Source organism: Hydra viridissima, unplaced genomic scaffold (assembly GCF_058129835.1).
Source record: "Hydra viridissima isolate aposymbiotic clone 2 unplaced genomic scaffold, HvirCarnegie_v1 scaffold_8, whole genome shotgun sequence".
Classification (NCBI taxonomy): Eukaryota; Metazoa; Cnidaria; class Hydrozoa; order Anthoathecata; family Hydridae; genus Hydra; species Hydra viridissima.
In genome coordinates this window covers 4,537,745-4,557,165 of record NW_028324307.1, presented here as the reverse complement: position 1 = coordinate 4,557,165, position 19,421 = coordinate 4,537,745, and the positions used below count along the sequence as shown (strand labels likewise).

At 28.6% G+C, this 19,421-nt stretch overlaps 2 protein-coding genes and 1 long non-coding RNA gene across 4 annotated transcripts; 1 reads left to right on the top strand and 2 right to left on the bottom strand.

Moving 5' to 3' along the window:
• Positions 1–1,401: 1,401 nt before the first annotated feature.
• Positions 1,402–3,142, bottom strand: LOC149884680 (uncharacterized). The gene is made up of 4 exons (XM_090094541.1): positions 2,951–3,142; positions 2,391–2,625; positions 2,016–2,144; positions 1,402–1,757 (listed from the first exon to the last, which is right to left on the bottom strand). The coding sequence occupies exons 1-4, from the start codon at positions 3,140–3,142 to the stop codon at positions 1,402–1,404; spliced, it is 912 nt and encodes a 303-aa protein (XP_089950667.1).
• A 3,477-nt stretch (positions 3,143–6,619) lies between these two features.
• LOC149884679 (uncharacterized) lies at positions 6,620–7,514 on the bottom strand. Its single transcript, XR_016454683.1, has 3 exons — positions 7,402–7,514; positions 7,133–7,186; positions 6,620–6,753 (listed from the first exon to the last, which is right to left on the bottom strand). It is a non-coding gene; the product is annotated as an uncharacterized LOC149884679 (long non-coding RNA).
• LOC145186325 (RUN and FYVE domain-containing protein 2-like) lies at positions 7,114–18,660 on the top strand. 2 transcript variants are annotated; one of them, XM_090094750.1, is made up of 19 exons: positions 7,114–7,870; positions 8,041–8,158; positions 8,632–8,733; positions 8,967–9,090; positions 9,943–10,010; positions 10,190–10,273; positions 10,429–10,498; positions 12,271–12,372; positions 13,559–13,675; positions 13,787–13,837; positions 14,267–14,383; positions 14,777–14,874; positions 14,962–15,048; positions 15,282–15,411; positions 15,518–15,580; positions 16,375–16,406; positions 16,488–16,536; positions 17,318–17,395; positions 18,378–18,660. In XM_090094750.1, exons 1-19 carry the CDS (start codon positions 7,600–7,602, stop codon positions 18,519–18,521), a joined length of 1,905 nt encoding a protein of 634 aa, XP_089950876.1. In that variant the 5' UTR covers positions 7,114–7,599; the 3' UTR covers positions 18,522–18,660. The 2 variants fall into 2 exon arrangements, with proteins under 2 accessions (XP_089950876.1, XP_089950877.1); XM_090094751.1 differs by having other exon boundaries at positions 7,115–7,910.
• The last annotated feature ends 761 nt before the right edge of the window (positions 18,661–19,421 follow it).

Genomic DNA, 19,421 nt, shown 5'->3' with positions numbered 1-19,421 from the left:
CTTGATCTGGAAGGGCAAAATGGGAGTACATGGGTGGCTAAGGCATTTCGTAAGTTAGATGCTTCGGAAGAAGTCAAGAAATCCAAAATTATTATTGAAACAACAATGAAATAGTGTTTTTGACAGCTTAGGGGATTTGTTATTAGACAAAAATTAAATTTTATGTATAAAAATTTTGGGAAAATCTGCATTTATTATCTGGAAGTTTGGGTTATTTTTGCTCAAAGACAAGAAAACATTTTTGTACCAATAAGTTGGACAGTTCTATTTATAAACAAATTTTTAAAAATAAAATATCAGCACTTTAAAGCTGATACATCCAAAAAGTTGTACCATTTTATGTAAAAATAAAATAAAATTCGAATTTGCAATTTTATTTGTAACTTTAGAGCAAAAATGCATAAAATATCGAAGAAAGAGCTTTTTAAGACTGAAAAAAAAGTATAAAATAGCATTTATGCTATCTTGACTCATGTAAAAGTTATTGCAACATAAAGTTTAGCAAAGAAATTTTACAATTTTATTTTCTGATTTAGGAGTAGAATTTAACAATTAGTTCTCATTGGTAAATTATGAATCCCCTAGGAAGTCAATACTTGAAAGCTTTTACATTTGAAATTGTAAATCATTGATCTCATAGGGCCCAACAAAAATCTCTCTGCAGCCCATCTTTGGATGGTAGATCACTGATTGTGAACCTGTGCTCTATTTAATGGATAATTCAATGTAATATTTTATGTTTTATTTCATACTTTCATAAGAACATACAGCAAATTTGACAAATTTTCAATTTCAAAATTAGATTGACAGAAATAGTTCAGTTTAATGCATCACTTTATGAGAATCTTCACTAGATTAAAAAAAAAGAATTTATAAAGTTGCTTGGAGAAATTAAGTAACTCTTGAGTCTTGGCTTGCAGGTTTCACTCTTCTATGACAATACATATTTGCATTTCGTTTAGGAATTAGTTTCTTTGACTCTTTCTAAAGTTGAAATGAAGCTGACTGGAACTGAAGAACTTAGAGGGAATCAAAGCTTGAACAATGTTCGCTGAAAAATTAAAAAAAAAATGACACAAAGAAGAATGAGTATAGTTAGTAAGATGAAGGTCCAGATAGAGCTGTTTGCTTAAATTTAAAAGGGCCAATGTGAGGCACTAGACCTTGAACACATGTCCATGTGAGGACCCTGGTCCTTGCCATTGCAAGAAACCATGTAGCAGTATGGTATTTTTTTACAAAAAATGATTTTGGTGTGTCATCAGTTGAGTACAAAACAAAGAAAACTATGAACACTAAAATATATCATGATTTGTTGTTGTGAAGAAGGAAGATCTGTAATTGTTTTAAATTTAAATTACATTTGCTTCGACTCAGGAGAAACAGTGAGTGTTTTTAGTACTAAAATGCAAACCATTTTAGTACTAAAAAACTCACTGTTTCTCCTGAGCCTCTGTCTTGAACATGAAGGACAACATCTCCAGAAAGGGAAAAGGTGGCTCTTCGAAAAAATTCAGCTCTTGCTGTAGCTTCTTCAGCCCTCATGTTGGCCTCATTCACTTGAGCCTTGATGAGCTCCACCTTTGCCTCATAGAGTTCAGCTTCAGCTCTCATCAGTCTAAGCCTGGCAGGTCCTTCTTCAAGCTCATATTGTGCTTTCTTCAGTTTGACTTCTTTGTAGCCATTCTCAAACCAAAGAGGAGTGCTTCCAGCTGACTTTTGTTTCTTCCGTTGAGGTTGGTTTTCATCCTGACCCACTGAAAATAAGAAAGTTTTGAGTTGCACCGATCCTGTGATAGTTTGATGAACTGTAATCTTTTACTTATTAAAATAAAATATAGACTTTCTCCTTTTGTCTTCAAATCATGAATGTAACAAATTGTTCTACACAATAGAAATGTTAGACATTCTTTTGAGATTTTATGTCAGATTTGGAAGCATTAAAATTCATACTCATGAGGAAGGTTTGATCTATTTTAGACTAAATCACATGGATTTATTTAAAGTTCTTTTACCTGCTGTCCTGTTAACTTCAAAAGGCTGTTCCTGAGGATCAAAGAAAGCTCTTGAGACACTGGGCACTGGTGATGATGACCTAACATTTCGGTTTCCAACTGGCAAGAGAGGAGCACGAAAAACACTATCTAAAAGTTGTAAAAAGGAAAGGTATTTTAGTTTCCTAGGTTTAGCTTCTGTGAATAAATTCTTGTTTTACACAAAGTTGTTGATATTAAAGACAAAAACATGTCTGCATTGCTATGAACATATAATTGGCATTTACTAATATTACAAATGAATGCACTACTGTTTAAAAATCTTCAAATAGTTCCTTTTGTTCAGTTACTTTTGAGAAAACAATAGAACTAATTGCCCATAAAATATTTTTTTACCTGTGATACTCAATGTACTGGTGTCCAAGTCAGGAAGTTGAGGTGGATCATTCTCTGCACTTGGCATCACTGGGAGGTCATTGGGCTGGTTTAGTCCTTTGACAACTGCTGAATCTCTTCCAATGATGTCAAGGACCATATTATCAACAGGAGTTAGGGACAACGCAGAAGCTCCAGTCTGCCTAGCAGCAGTCAACTTGTTGATTGCAGTTCGCCGCATTCCATCCCAGACACTCTATAATCAGATTAGTACCATTAATGCAGTACCTTAATTGAACCTTAGAGTATGCATTACTCTTTGGAGTGTTAAACAAAGAGTGAGATCTAAGCCAAATGGGCAAATAGTATGGCTAATATGGCTAAAAATACCTAAAATGCGCTATAAGAATTTGGTTTCATTTCATTGCCCAGTACCTGCATGTTTACATATTTATGGCTTCTAATCTGTTAAAATCTATTCAATTGTGCTTGTTAAGTACTTGCTATGATTACAGTGCCACAAAATGGCAAATGAAAATTAATGTAAGGTAAAATCAATTTCTTCACAAAAATATACTTACAGTTCGCAGATGATCTTCACTTTTAAGAGGGATTCCCTTTGTCAAGCACTGGTTGTAGATATCCTTCCATGCTAGGGCTTTTGACTTCTTGGTAATGCCTTTTTCCTTGTCAAAAGGCAACAAAATTTGGTCCTTCTTAAGCTTAATCAGCTCAGCAATGTCTTCCTTCTGTTCTAGTGTAATCTGCACCATTTTGATCAATTTGAACTCAAACTTTTACTTCCTTTTTTATTTTAGCTTTTTAAACTTTTCTTTTGTTTACATAAAGAACCAATGGTTTCTATTAGAGACTGGCCAACCGTCCTATGTGATCATTTTATTCGTTAATATCGATTATTTCGATTAATGATCAAAAAAAAAACCAAACGATTAAAAAGTTAATTAGAGCGAGTTTTCTATAAACGATCGCGGGACAATAGAGCGTCTAAATGATTAAAACGATTAATATTCATGAAATTTGATTTTTAATCGATTTGATTTTTTTAATTAAGGTAGCTGCAATAACTCGATTAAATTATTGTTCAGTTTACTTTTGAGGATGTCCCTGCTGAGAGTTTGAATGATATTTTAGACTCTGAACCTTCTTCTGCCACAAATTCTGACTCAACCAATCCTGGAAGAAGCTCAGATTTAAATGAACTTGAAGATAATGATTTGGCAGAGCAGCCAACACGACAGCCTTCAAAAAAGAGGAAAAATTCCTAAATCATCTGAAGCCTTGCCTCTTAAACAAACCAACAAAAATAGCTAAACTAATTGAGAGACTTTTTGTTTGCCATCTTTTAATGTGTTCGTGATTTTTGTACAATAAATGTTAAAACAAAAATGTGTTTCATTGTGTTTTTCATTTTATGTATTTCTCTTAAAATAAAAAAAACATTTTTATGAACAAGGAGTATTAGAAATTTAAAAAATCTAACTAGAATTAAAATGAATAAAATGACTAATTGTTAGACAATTTGATTAAAATGATTAATAGTTTACTCGAAACTGATTAAAACGGTCACACAACTTTAATCGAATTAATCATTAATTTTTTAATTTGGTTGGTCATTAATCGATAATCGAAAATCGCGGTTGTCCGCTCTCTAGTTTCTATTTTTAAATTTGTAGATTTCTATGGCTCAAAATTTCCATTGCTTCGGCCGAAAATGTTCCAGTGTAAAAAAAAAGTTTTAGAACATGTATATTTTTTTCCTAGAGCCGTAAGCCGGATTCCGGCTTACGGCTCTAAATACGGCGAAATGGTTTCGGCTGTAGTTTACAGCTGTAGAGTTTTTATAACATTGTGCCCTGGAATAAAGTTATAAATCGGGACATAAATTTTTTCTCGGAATTTAAAAACTGTGTCCTTGATAATTACGAAACGTTACGAGACAGATCAATTATATTAATTAGATATCTAACTCGCGCTTTCGCAGTGAATGAAATTTTTTGCCAACCAAGTTTGTTTTGCCAGCCAGAAATGACGTTCAGTGACTCAAAACAACAAAAAAATGGTACTAAACCCCTCACAATTTTTTGGTAAACTTAGTGCCCTTTTTTAAACAATATTGAATTAGAATGACCATTTATTTAAAAAGTAAAAATAGTTTTTTAATAAAACTTATACTTTACATTTTATGGTTAAAACAAAGTTAAAAATTTTAATATTATATTCGAAGAAATCTTAAAAATGAGAGACTTTTATTTAGTAAAAATGGAGAACTTTTAATCTAAATTAAAGTCTGTATTTACTTTTAAGATAATTTTTTAACTTTATATATTCTTTGAAAAAATACAAATGTCAATGAACCCATAAAAACCTTGTCTTCCGCCATTTTTTAACAGTGATTTATTATATCAAAATAAATGAAAATGACGGGAAACAAGGTTTTTATGGACTCATTGACATTTGTATTTCTTGAATTTAAGTTTTTTACTTGTATGACTTGTTTCAACATATCAAATATAGTTTCAAGAAACATATTTTTGTCATCATATGCTACTTAGAAATTTGTTAAAATGCTTTTATTTGAATAATGATTTACCATTCAAGAAGTGCTAGATATTTGAAATAGCATTACTTAACAGCTTCAGTATTTCCTGTAATATACAAGTAGCATTATTTACTTAAACTTTGGGAACGTAATGTGATAATTGTCAAAAAAGTTATAACACAAAATGTTAAACAGTGTAAAGTGAAAAATGATATAAAGTACTCAAAAATGTTTCTGATATATGTTAATGATTTTAAAAACAGCAACAACAAAAAGATCAGATCTTATCCCGAATATACGTGAATTAGGAGTGGATAAATATTTACTTAAGAAATTAGCAAATAGAACATAAATTAATGCTACTTTAGAAAAATTATTTCCAAAGTGAAGAAAAAAGTTAAAACAATGTGGTAGAAATTACGATTCTTTTATAGAAAAAGAATACCAATGGTTTCAAGAAAATTTTATGACCAAAAAAAGTAGCCACTTTGGTTCTGGAAAGCCCCATAAACAATAGGTGGTCCTTGGAGAGCAAAGGAAAAGAGAAAAAGTAAAAGAACAAGGTGTTGAACATCATGCTCTATTGTTAGTCTCTGCAAGAATTTCACTTTTTAATAAAAGTCAAATGTTTTATGGATCAAAAATGTTAAAGACACTTTGGATAACCTTTCCCTTAAATATGAGTGCAAAACAAACTCTTGCATTAGAAGTGAATACTGACCTCAGCGGTAAACAATATTAAACGATCAGAAACTTAGCCCTTGGACACATATTTATCCCCTTCTTCCAATATATTTTAGTGAAAAGAGTTACATACTATCCCAAAAATTTTTTTTTCCCCTGATTTCAGTTGCTACCATTAACTTTTATAAAGCTATGTTTATATAGATGGTATAAAAATATCAATAATAGCAGCTGAAATGAATAACGGTAATTGTGCCAAAAATTCATTTTTCAAATTTCACATTAAGGATTAACAAATATGTCTCATTATGTCTCGTTATGCCCCGTTAAAAAGATGTAAATTCCGGATAATTGTAAGCTCCTATTTTGTCCGGGACATCTCGTCTCGTCTCGGTATCGTCCCGGATTTCGAGTGAAAATTGAAATATGTCTCGATATTTATCGCTAATCGGAACAAAGTTTTTAGGATCGTCTCGTCTCGAATAAAAAAAATAACGAGACGCAGACGCTTATCAAACTCATCGACATGAAAGGTGGAATATTCGTATGCTAAATAACTTATAAGTTTGATGAAAAATGAAAAAAAATAAAAATTATAAATTTGATAAAAATTAAGTTATAATATTAAAAATTTTATTAGTTAGCGTCAATTTCATTAGTTGAATTGTAAAACTTTCAGATATCACATCGGCTGCTTGTTAAATAAACTTAAATTTCTTTTATACTTCTTATATTCTTAAGGTTTGTAAATTATACAACGCTAGCTGGAATACCCGGTGCAAAGCGCTGGGTTTACAGTTTACTGTTATTATAAAATTTAACTATTATTTATCAGAAATGCATTTGTAGCTATATAGTCATGTTTTTGGGACCTAAACCACACTGTGGTAAAGGAGCTTTTTCGCAACAAACAAATCGATAAATAATAATCAATTATCTTCTCTCCAAAAACCTGTCCTTACAAACTTTCTCCCAAAATAATCCCTCAAAAATTGTCATACAAAACCGCAAACACATATCTACAATTTTTTGGTTTTCACAGGTAAAAACTATTAAAATTATTAGCTCCGTAATCACCTTCTCGTCGGGGGTAAGGAATGATTGGAGGAGGTCTGGAACTTAGTTCCAGTCATAAGCACCCTGAACAAGATAAATTCCGGTTTCATCGTAGCATTTTATTTTTTAAGAGTAAACGGTAATTTTTTATTTATAGACGGCTGATACCGTGGTGTGACCTAACGAAGTCCTATGCTTTAAGAAAGTCCTAATTTAAGAAATGACAAATTACGTATATATAAAAGAAACATTTGCGGAAAATAACTTTGTTGTTTTAACTAGATATCTAGTTAGATAAAATAGCTAATTTTTTTTCTCTAAATGTTTATTTTATGTATACGAAATTTGTCATTTCTTAAATTAGGACTTTCTTAAAGCATAGGACTTCGTTAGGTCACACCACGGTATCAGCCGTCTATAAATAAAAAATTACCACTACTAATTTCAATAACCGGCAACTTACCTTCAACGGGAACAGAAACTATCGTTTTTTCTTGGACTGTAAAATGTTGTGATTCTAAAAATTTGCAAAGCTTTGTTTCTAAAAAATGTTTAGGAAATAAAAAAATCTAATATATGTTATACTTTGATGGGAGAAATGGTGAATTTTAAACAAATAGTTTAGTAAAACCTTCATATATACTTCTTTTTTGATTGGATCATTATTGCATGCGTAGTGTTGTAAATATTTTATTTTTCAAAAAATAATGATAAAAATTTTTAAAAACCCACCAATTGTTCGAGTTAGAAAATTTTTCTAGATAGAAGCCTTAAGCCCGTCAGTCTCGCTCGATATGTCGACTTGTGTTATACTAAAAACATTATATTTGAAAACGCTTTAAAAATCAACTCAAAACTAAACTTGTGTTTCTGTTCCTAGTTTTATTCACTATAAATAACATATTTATGTTTTTCTAAAAAACATTGAGCATGGCAGATGAAGATAGTGATTCCATACTTGTCACAGAATCTTTGGGTGTGAATAAGAAAACTGGAAGCTTCTCATCATGGCCAACAGAATTGCTAAATCAAAAGTGGAAAATTGAGAGATCAAATTTACTAAATATAGCCAAAATTTGTATCAAAACATTAATAGAAAGTTCATTAACTGCTGGAACTGGCAGAGTTCTTACAGATAATTTCCCTCCATTATTGCAATTTTTTGTTATTATAGAACATATCCTACGACATGGAATGAAAGGTTTATAAAACAATTTAAATTCACACAATTTCTTAAATAAGTATGCATGTGTTTTAAAATTCTTTACATAAGGTTGAATGTATAAATTGTTAAATTTTGTGTATAAGCTGGGTATATTTATTATCTATTTTGTATTTATGTGGCTGAGCACCATTTTCTCATTCTTTCAGCAAAAAGATCATTGCTTGGCAGTCGCAAAGAATTTATATCAGTTCTTGAAGCTGTAGAAAATAAAATTCCATTATTGCAAGAAATTTTATTAAATATAAAAAATTTATCTAATGTAAAGTAAGTCAAGTTTGTCTCTAACTAGACATAGTTTTGCTTGTTTATATACTTTTTATGTGTAAATAATATTTAAAGCATCTGAGTTACTGAAGTAGTCTAACAAATGCATATTTATGAATTTTCTTCATTATGTTGATTAAAAGTAAAAAAAACTTGGTACTAAACAATCATTGAAGTCCAATTCTCAATTATCCTGCAAAATGGTTAATTGATAAAATAAATAGTATGGCTACAATCTGTAAATTAAGCATAAAATCATTTCAAATAACAAATTTTAACAACACAGTTTTACAACCGAGCTCCAGGACATTCCCTATGTAAAATCAGATAAAATTCCAGGATGTTTCTACTACGTTTTGGCAGCAAAAGCAGCATAACTATTTAATCTTTGTTTTTCATTCATAATTAAGCAATAAATAGCATCAGAAACAATAAATTTAAAAATCTGTAAAAGATTTCTTTTAAAATTTTAGAACAAACTTGGGAAGAACACGTGCTTGGATTCGATTTGCTTTGATGCAGAAGGTTTTTGCTGATCAGATTAGTAGAATAGTAGAAGAAAGAGAAATTTTAAGGTTATGATTGGTATTGATATTGTCATCATCATTACCACCATCACCATCACTACCACCATCATTATCATGATGATGACTGCCATCATCATCATCATCATCATCATCATCATCATCATCATCATCATCATCATCATCATCATCATCATTTGAAAGTTATGATTACATATTTTTTTGATTGCGCTTATTGCTAAAACTTTTATTATTCTAAATAGTAATAGTTATAAATTTTATAGGGAATGGTACGAAGATTACAGTATGATACTATCTGAAGAAATTTTGGTTATCAGTGGATTACTAGTTGGTTTGAATGTTATTGACTGTAACTTTGATTTAAAAAGTACAGATTTAGACACACAAGTTAGTTAATGTCATACCTTTTTTCAGAAATTTTTTAAGGCAGTTTTTTTAAAAGCATACTTTTTGGGTGCGGTTATTGTTTTAATTATTATTATTATTATTATTATTATTATTATTATTATTATTATTATTATTATTATTATTATTATTATTATTATTATTATTATTATTATTATTATTATTATTATTTTTATGGGTGCTATTTATTTGGCAAATTAGTAATGTACAAATACAAAAACACACAAATATGTTTAAGCAGAATTTTAGTAAGACTTAAATTAGAGGTTTTGGATTTTTTGATCACTTTTCTTTCTAATAAATTAGTTATTTAGTTAAAAGTTTAAAAATGTAACAATCAAAAGCAAGTTAATTTTATTGTTCTTAGTAAAATTACATGTATTTCATGAAAATGAAAAGAATCATTTTCTTCTTGATGCATTTGTTCAAGTAGATTTCTTGATTCACTGAATAACCACTTTTCATAATACTGGCATGTTATCCTTTTGTAAGACGTGCAAATTTAACATGTGCCTATGCTTTACATTTTGATGTATTTGAAAAATATTGCTTGAATAGAAGTTGTTATTTTTACTGATTGCACTGTGTGACAGAGTGAAATAACATTCATATCACTTGAATGAAATATGCTAAAAATTGATATTGTATTATTATCATATGATATCTCATCAAAGTTGTGTTTTTTAATCATAAAGTTTTACTTGTTTTATATTAAATTTTTCCTTCTTTAAATTAATGATTGATATTCCCAAAAGAAAAGATTTTATGCAAATACATTAAAGAATCAAGTTCAATTTTCTATACTTTTCCTTTTTTTTGCTTGATTTCTTTCAGAATAATGTGATCGATATCAGTATTTATTTACGTGATGGAAATTATCTGGAAAAGCCAGTTGATAACAAGTTGGTACATTTATTTTTCTTTATGTTTAAAATTCCAATGTATTTTATTTTCCCTCTGTCAATGTCTGTTTGAGTCAGCTGTGTGCCCCAAATATAATGCTAAAGTTATATAATGTAATAATTTTATTTTATGATAAAAATTAGTTTTACACAATTTTAGGTCTTATATTTTTCTTAAGAACTTTTGATTCTACTGATGGTCCAAAATTAGAGGTTATCCTAGATCAAAAGGCCTATTTAGAGCAAATAAATAAAACACTCAGGTAGGAGTCTGTTATGATAAAGTAGCTTTTTAAACTTAGATAATTGAAGTCATTTAATATTGCTTTGTTTACCTTTTTCTTGCAAGTTTTTAAAGATCATAAATCAATAAGACAGCAAGTCATTGTAATATGAACCTTTTTTATTCTTTTTTTAGTGATTCAGTCAGTGTTTTAAAGCAACAAGCAAAAGAATTAAATGAGCGTGATGCATTAATTACAAGAGAGGTTTAAATTTTTTTTTTCAGTAGTCAGAAAAATATTAAGTTACAAAATCTGACAATATTTTATCTTTAATAAAATTTTAACCCAGTGTAAAAATAAAAAATTATATTCTCCTCAAAAAAATACTTCTGCTATGTTAAATCTAAGTAATAATCAAATGTAAATAGAAATATTACTTTTTTTTAAAAAATATTTTGACAATTATTCATAAATCGAAAAAATTTTGCAAATCTCTGTGCTTAAATGAGAGCTTAAACTGAGAGCTTAAACTGAGAGCTTAAATTTCTGATGACAAGTGATTATAGGTGATGACAAAAAACTGAAAAAAAAATTTTTTTTTAATTAAAACTGCATGCATTTATGTATATGAAATTAGTTATAAAAGTTAAAATATTTATACCATTTTTTTTCTTTAGAATTCATTTTTTAAAAAAAACCGACAAATTTAAAAAGGTAAAAATAAAAATGAGTATGAAATGTAAAATTATGAGTGTTTCTATCTTAAAAATAATTCACAAAGGAAGATTTACACATATAACCATTCTTTAGCAAAGAAGATTAAAAAGTCTTACATAGTATAACAGATTGTGCAAAGAAAGTTGGTTACTGTGAAGTGCTCTGGTTGGTAAAATAGTGATAAAGAAGTTGATTATCAAGATAAAAACCTTACTTGACCATCATGATGGCATTTCTCAATGAAATTTGATTGTGATCAGTCTTTAGTTTCAAAAATGTTGAAATAGTCTAAAATTAAAATGTCAAAAAAAAAAAAAGCAATTCCTAAATGAATAAAAAATAAGAAGAGTGATGTGGTAATCTTTATTTTAAATTTAATGATTTCGAATCTGTTATTGATTGATAAATCTTATTTCACACTGACAGTGATTATTTCTATTTCAGTAATCCTTTAAATTCAAAATATAACCCAACTGTCAAATTTGAGAAAAAATTGCTTGCTTAGATATGCTTCTTACCTCACCCAGTTTCAATGCTGTATTTTGTTCCCAGTGGTCTTGGTAGAAATCAAAATATATAATATTTTTCCTTTTATCAAAAAACTTTACTCTAATGGTCAAAACATATTCTGACCTGATTTACCTTCTAACCTTTTAACCATTATGCTAAATTTGTTATAAACTTTGTAGACAAAAAAAGCATAAATTTTTTTGTTTAAAAAGAAAGCCCTCCAAATGTTCTAAAATCTGTATCAAAAGACTTTTAGAATATTTTTAAAACTAAAAGTTTAAAAAAACATTTAAAACACTTAACCAACTTAAATCTACAATAAAGACATGTCTCAAGAGAAATGATCTTGAAGCTATACAGAGGCTAAATAGATTAGTCAAGTCTGAACTTGATTGTGTTTGTAAATGTGGTTTGATTGAAAATGGTAAATGTATTGTTTTAAAGAGTTTTTGAATTTTTTGTTGTTTTCTCTATTACTTTTCTAATTAACATTTACATTTTTTAAGAGAGTTATGACCCTATTAAAAAAAGTCCTGTTTTTTTTTCATCACCTGTAATTGATGGGCAGTGTTTGATGCTTAAGTTAGATCTTTTTGAAAGGATCTTTTAGGATGTGCAACTATAAATGTACAATTTGTCATAGCTGTTGAAATTTGTTTGGAAACAATTTTTTGCTTATTGGAAATCAAGGAAAACCAAAGATATGTTAAACAAAGTGTTGGTTTCTTCTCTAGTGAGAAATAATTTCCTGTAATGAACATTCTATATTCCATAAATTGTGAAGACTTTTTTTTTTTTTTTTTTTTCAGGTTGAATTATTGAAAAACCAATTGCTATCTTCCATTGCAGAACGAGATAGATACAAAAGTGAATATGAAAAACTTTTAGAGGAGCATGATCGGACTATTCAGGTTTTTAAAAATTTGTTTTACATTTATGGTCCTAAAAAATTGTGCATACTTGTGACTATTTATTTGATTCTTGTTCTTTTTTCATTTTTTTTTATGTGCAAATAAATTTAAAATTAAAATTTTTCTTTTATCAAAAAAGTTTAGTAACACAAAAGTTAAGTACAACTAAATTTAGCGTAGGATAAACATCATTTGTAACAATATTTTTTTGTGAATAAGACATTTTTAAATGAAGATTAACAAAGTTTCCAAGTAAATCCAATAAAAAGATACTCCCATTGTAAATTGATATTTGAGGACACAACCTCAAAGGGTCTGACTTTATTTTGGTTAGAGATTTTTAAGTTTTTAAAAAGTAACTTTATTCCAAAAAAAAAAATCAGCCAAGAAAATGTTTTTTTGTCAAGAATTTGCTTGTGTGCACAGAAAAAATATTAATAAATTTTTATGAACCTTAATGTTATTATGATGGTACTTAATACAGAAAAATAATTTGTAAATTTTTAAAATTTTTTTTTAATTCAATTTTTGCATTTAACCTTTTATTGAATTGTTTAAAAAAAGCAAACTTAAATTTAAGTTGCATTAAAATATTACATTGTAATTCAATTTTAAATGGAAATATATTAGGCTCTGTTTAAGTAATGTCTCATCAAACATTTCTTGCCAATTTGCTAGTTTCATTTTCAGCAGCTTTTAAATTTTTAGCAAATTTATGTACACTTAATAAGTCTAAAATATAACTTTATAAGTGAATGTAATTGAAAGAAATGGTTATTAAAAAAAGGTATTTTTTTTTCCTTTTTCTTCCTATTATTGATACATGCAATTTTTCTCCAGAGATATAAATAGATTATTCAGAAGAAACGCTTTAGAAATTTCATCATTTTTGAGATGATTAGAGTGCTCCACAGACATTAAATAATTTATAAAAGATAAACAAAAATGCTGCACTGGACTTGAAGAAAATAAAAAAGTTTTAGACTAGCCAACAACAAATATCTAACAGCTGCTTTTAATGAAGAACTAGTAGATCCATTTTATTGATTGCCATCATTGGCAAGACATTAAAAAAAAAATTTTACATTTTTCCCTCTCTCCCTCTTTGTTAAAGACATTGATTATTGAAATTTATTTTCCAACAAAGTTGTTTAAAATATTGAGTTCTTTACTTTAAAATATTTAGACTGTGACTGCAGATTTAGATGTTGAAAGAGAAACTTATCAACATTCACGAGCAGGTCTCAATGAAATGTATTTGAAAGCACAAGCTGATCTAGAAAAACTGACTCTAGAGAAAAAGGTAAAAAACATCTAGTTATTTGTAAAGGAGTTATTTAGATGAAGGAATTGATACTCTCAAAGTAGTCTGCTGTTTCACATTAGATTTACATTAGTAGAATTTCTTGTGTAGGAACTACAGATCATGATGGATGATCATGCTGCAATGAATAAAGAAAAACTGGTATGTCTAAAAAGTAGATGAGAAAATAATTGTGATAATGTAAAAGGAAAGTTTATATATTTACATGTAAAGTTATATAAGAAAGTTTATGTGTTTATACATAGGAAAGTTTATATATTTACAAATAAAACTATATAAGAAAGTTTATGTGTTTATACATAGGAAAGTTTGTATTTTGGAAAGAATACCAACAAAAATTTTAAAGAATTAAAATAAGATGGCTGTTAAAAAGTTATAATATGAGTGTTATTCAGGAATTTTTTTTTGATGTGTGGTTTCTGTGTAATTCGTACTTCTTCTTCTCATTACCTTAGAGTGATAATTTCCTCTCATTCCTCTCCTTCCGAGAATTTTTTAGTTATAATGGCTGCTATTAAAAATTGTTATAAGTATTATAACTGTTCTTATTTTTGTTACAAAAAACTTTAGCTAGCAATGGAACTTCTTGAGAAGAACATTCATGATAAGCAAGAAATTTTGGTTTCATTAAGAAGACAGTTGGATGATGTAAAACGGATTAATCTGGAAATGCATAAAAAGTGGCAGGTGATAAATGTTTTCCTTGCTTCTTTTGTTTGTACTGCAGATTATAAATACTTCTTTGTCACTACCATTTTGTCTGCTACCATTTTGTATGCTACTGTTTTGTTTTGTTGCCTAAAACATCTCATTAAATGCATGCTGATAAATATTGGTTGTGATACATATTGATAGCTTTATCTAATTAAATTTTCTCCAATTGAGTTATTTCCTTCTCATTTTTAACTACACTGCATTTTATTGAGGGAAATGTAATATTGTCTGCCATGATGGTTCCAATTAAAAATTTTTGTCCAGGTTGTAGAAATCAATACACTAGAAGAATTAAAAGTAGAATGTAATTCTTGTCTGTTTTTCCAGATGAATTTCAAAAATACGATATTTTTTTAAAACGATTAGGCTAGTGAATCCTCATTAAAGAAACATGAGTCAGAATGGTCTGCTATGGAAGAGAAAACTGCAAGAATGGTTACTCAAATGAAAGAAATGGAAAAAAAGTTATTCTTATCTTTATTATTTACTTTACTTCAACATTCATTAACATCATGTGTTGATTTTGTTGCAAATTTAATATATGGTTTTAGTTTAACTGAAGCGGAACAACTTAAAAAGCAAGCAGAAGAAATAATTGCTCAAACAAATGCAAAATACTCTTACATTCTATCTGAGAAGTTAGTGTTTATAATAAATTTTCTATTGAATGCTGGGTTAACTTTCTATTGAACGCTTGAGTAACATTCTTTTGAAACTGGATAAATTTTATAATCCACATTGGATTGACCTTCTATTGACAGACTTTGAAATTTTATTGTTTTCTTTTGTGTGATTGTAACTTTCTTTTAAAAAATTTGTAAAGATCAAAATAAAGTAGTCCTATGTTTATTTGTCAACCAAATTCTTTCAGACAAGTACTTGAGACTGATCTTAAGATTGAGCATGAATGGAGGGTTGGGCTCCAAACTGAAAATGATAAAAACATTAAAAAAATCGAAAGATTAGAGTTTGAACTTAAGTTCCTCACAGAAGTAGTCAAGGTAAATTTCAAAATGGACAAATTATTGAAATATTAGTAATAATTTTTTACATATACTTTCATTTATTTTCCATCATTCCAAGAATTTTTTTTTTTGAATTATATAGGAAAATGAACAGTTGAAAAAAAGGTTAGAAGAAAGTGAAAAATCTTTTGCTGATCGAGAAATGGCAAGTTTTTATTTTTTATCATGATTTAATCTTAAATTTTTGTTATATATTTTCCCGGTTCATTAAAATATTTTAGAGAATTAAATTTTGAGATAAAATAGTTAGACATCTACTTCTCCAGTTGCTCATAACAACATATGAAATTACTTAGGCAAATCATAGCATCTATATATGATGTGCAGACACCATTTTTGAAGCAAAGTTAGAATGAAAGGATAAAAATTGGCTTTTTTGTACTTTGTAATCAAGATTTTTTTGTTAATTTTTTTTTCCTAAAGGTGAAGTTTTTTACTTTAATGTTTGAAGTAATGTTTTTTTTTTTTTCTTTTTTTATACAATGCTGTTGGATAAAAAACCCCATTTGAGTCAAAAAGTCCCAAGTTTCCATCGAGCTCATGTGGTGCTAATAACATCTTTGAAAATTTTGATGCTTTCCTGAAAACCCTTTTCTTTCCTATATTGAAAGTGAATTTATTTTTATAAAATAAAATTCAGCTACAGAAATAACTTAGTAAATATTTATTGAAAATTTCTTCCTATGTGCAGATGATATAAAAGTATCAACTTTTTGTAATTATCATGTAAAAATTAGTTATGTTCCTCCTCTTTTAGATTGTGAGTCAAATGCTTTCATTTTTTGCATTGAATTTCTTTAGTAAACTACAAAAAACTTTGAGTTTCCTATTTTCTTTATCTCTTAAGCTGCTTTGGGTTTTCTAAACCATATCTTTAAAATATGAATTTTTATGTCTAAGCATGTATTTTTTCTTTTTAAAATGTTCTTTTTAAATTAGGCTCTTGAAGAAATGGGAAAGAAACTGAATATGTGAGTTTTTGTTATTGAGTTAGTTTCATATTTTTTCTAAATTGTTGTTTGTGAGTTCATCATTTCATATTTTTATTTTAGGTCACATTCCCAAGTTGATCAAATGAGAGAACTGCAGATTGCCATGAAGGTGAACAATTATTTTTACTTTTACTAATTATTGTTATGTATTATTCATAGTACACCTATCATTGTTAAATTATATTCTTACTTCATATAGTAATCGACCAATAATTAATTTTTTTCAAATATGAACAAGGTTTTTAATACCTAAATCATTTTCTACTACTTCCTGTTAAGGCCATAGCCTATCAAGCTTTTGTCAATCTTCTATCAAACCTCATTTGATCAAAGCAACCTTCATGGAAGTGTGATTGTAGCCAGCTAGTTATTGCCAGAAATGGCAAATGCATGGCATAAGCATGTTTCACTCATATTTACATTCTAAATTTGAATAGTTTTGTAATTTAAATTCTATGTGCGTCTTCACTTCAGTTATCGATAACACGATTAAAAAAACATTTCAGATATCGATAAACATAAATATATATAAACATTTAAGGTATCGTTTAAAAGATATCGATTCACAATAAATGCATCTTTACTTAAGTTATCTAATACAACTGATGTTCAAAACCCCACAGGTGTATTGAGAGAGTGAGAAACAAAAATTTTGTTCTTTTGAATTTTTTTTTTACTTAAATTTCTATTCACGAAGCGGACGTCTTTTTTCGGTGCGAACGGTGTTTTAGTAACTGGTTGTAATTATCAGTTGCACAAGCTATAGTTATAATTATTAACGGATCTAAAAAACACGATTGGAACTTATAGGCATTAGTTAAACATTTTATGGTAATGTAAGTTTATTTGCTAATCTTCTCGCAGTTTGTTTAAATCAGTTATCAATATAGGAGAAACAATGGCAAGAAGATAAAGATGCGAATGAATGCCAACTTTGCATACAGCAGTTTTCTATATCTAAACGAAAGGTAATCTTAGCATTTAGTTTTCTATTTTGATGAAAATACTTTTTAAATACTGGTAAAATACCAAAAATATCTATTAATGAAAGAAATGTTAATAACAGATGTTAATCAATGAAAGATTGTGTTAGATGAAGAGAGTTATAATCAAGTGAAAAAAGCCAAAAGTTTGATTTGTTCCCAATCTTTGGTTCAAAATATAGTTAAAAAATACATCGAAACTGGTGATGCATTTGATAAAAAAAAGTCTGTCTTCCCAAAAAGGTATCAGCATTATAAAATCGTGGAACCTTGTCTAACATCGACAGTGTAACATGGTAGAAGAAATATTTAAGCTTGGGGATGCATTTCAATTAAAGCAAATCACGATGAGGCCTTGAATCACATACGTGCCCATATAGTTTTGTTATTCTGGAAGGTTTTAATAATTGTCGACCAATCACGTTAGGTGGTTGGTCGGCCATTGTTAAAACCTTCCAGAATAACAATGTGTCACAGAGTGACAAATCTTATGTCAGCATACTGAGCAAGCTAAAAATCGTAACAAGAATAAACAGAGCTATTCGTATTTTTTCAATGAGAGTCTGGAAAGAGTTTTTACTATTGATCACTTTATGGATGAAAAGCGTATCATAATATATCACTGGATAAAAAGATGTTTTTATTGTCTTGTTTGACTGAGATATTAAAGGAATCAAAATTCTATATTTTGATAACCCTACATAGGCTCTGGAACATTTCTTTTTGCTAAGTCTAATGACCTTGAGTATAAAATGCCGGAATTATTTTAAAATCTATTCACCTCTTATCCAAATAATCTCTTGATGAACCTCTTCTGCGCCACTTCACCTAAAAAGTGGTAGCACAGCAAAATTTGCTTTTGATGCACAAAACAATTGAAGAGTGGCATGCAGCCTTGTTATTCTCATATCTCAAGATTTTAATTAATGATAGATTTGTTGTGTGAACTCTTTTTTTCTTTTATAAGCACCATTGTCGCAATTGTGGTGGGATATTTTGCCATTCGTGCTCGGACAACAGTCTTGCATTGCCTTCTTCTGCAAAACCTGTGCGTGTTTGTGACACTTGCTACGAGGCTCTCCTTTCTAGATGCACGCCGAAGACCAGCTAAACGTCAACCTTATCAGTTTATCTTAAACACTATTAGTTGAGATTAGATTATTTTTATAATAATCGATAAACTTAAAATGGATTAATCCATGTGATTTTGTAAATTTTTGTATATTGATTTTAATAACATTTTTCGTGAATTTTTTCGATGTTTTGAAAGAAAAAGAACTCTATAATCTTCACCATTAACAGAGTTTAAGTTCACAACGATGTTTGTCAAGAACCGCTGTATATATATAAAGTTTTATTTTAAAAAAAAGAGTAAAAAGCCTTTTTTTTAAATATGGCTTAAGCATAAACACATACGATTGCTAAGTCCGTTGCTAGGGATGGGAAAAATCCTTTCGACATTTAGAACTCATTTAGGAACTTGAAAGATTTAAGCAAACTTGATCTAAAAAAATCTTGGATGTTCAAACTGTTAATGAAACCTTTTTTTATTATCGTTTAATAGGCCAGTACTACCTTTAAAGGCAAATGACACTTCATAATAATTTAATGAGCTAAATTGATTTCTTCAAAAGACCTTCGCATGTAATCGAAGGTCTTTATAAAAGATCAATTCAATCAATTTTTTTCAAAATCTGATCAACAAAGTAATAAAAATAGGGAAATCCAAAAAGAAAAATGTAAGAAAAAAAGGTTACAAGTTTTTAATTTTGAAATTTAATTTAGGTAAATTATAAAAAGATTTTATATTAGTCTTTCTATAAGTCCATTGTGAAAATTTGTCTTTATTCTACCCTTAAGATGGAGTGGTCTGAGGAAATAAAAGTTTGCAATGAACATATTAACATGTGTGATTTGCCAAATCTTGTATTATTCGAAGAGTTAAAATGAATCTTAGCGAAATTTTGAGAGAATATAACTGTTATGCATCAAAAGTTGAAACCTCCACCAA

What these genes read in the sequence shown, in the direction of transcription:
- LOC149884680 (XM_090094541.1), bottom strand. Translation starts at nt 3,142, where the DNA reads ATGGTGCAGATTACACTAGAACAGAAGGAAGACATTGCTGAGCTGATT. An exon ending in GTGAAGATCATCTGCGAACT is followed by an intron (nt 2,626 to 2,950) that starts GTAAGTATATTT and finishes ATCTGATTATAG; the next exon opens with AGTGTCTGGGATGGAATGCG. An exon ending in TGAAGTTAACAGGACAGCAG is followed by an intron (nt 1,758 to 2,015) that starts GTAAAAGAACTT and finishes TCTTATTTTCAG; the next exon opens with TGGGTCAGGATGAAAACCAA.
- LOC145186325 (XM_090094750.1), top strand. Translation starts at nt 7,600, where the DNA reads ATGGCAGATGAAGATAGTGATTCCATACTTGTCACAGAATCTTTGGGT. An exon ending in ATGCATTAATTACAAGAGAG is followed by an intron (nt 10,499 to 12,270) that starts GTTTAAATTTTT and finishes TTTTTTTTTCAG; the next exon opens with GTTGAATTATTGAAAAACCA. An exon ending in TTTCTATATCTAAACGAAAG is followed by an intron (nt 17,396 to 18,377) that starts GTAATCTTAGCA and finishes TTCTTTTATAAG; the next exon opens with CACCATTGTCGCAATTGTGG.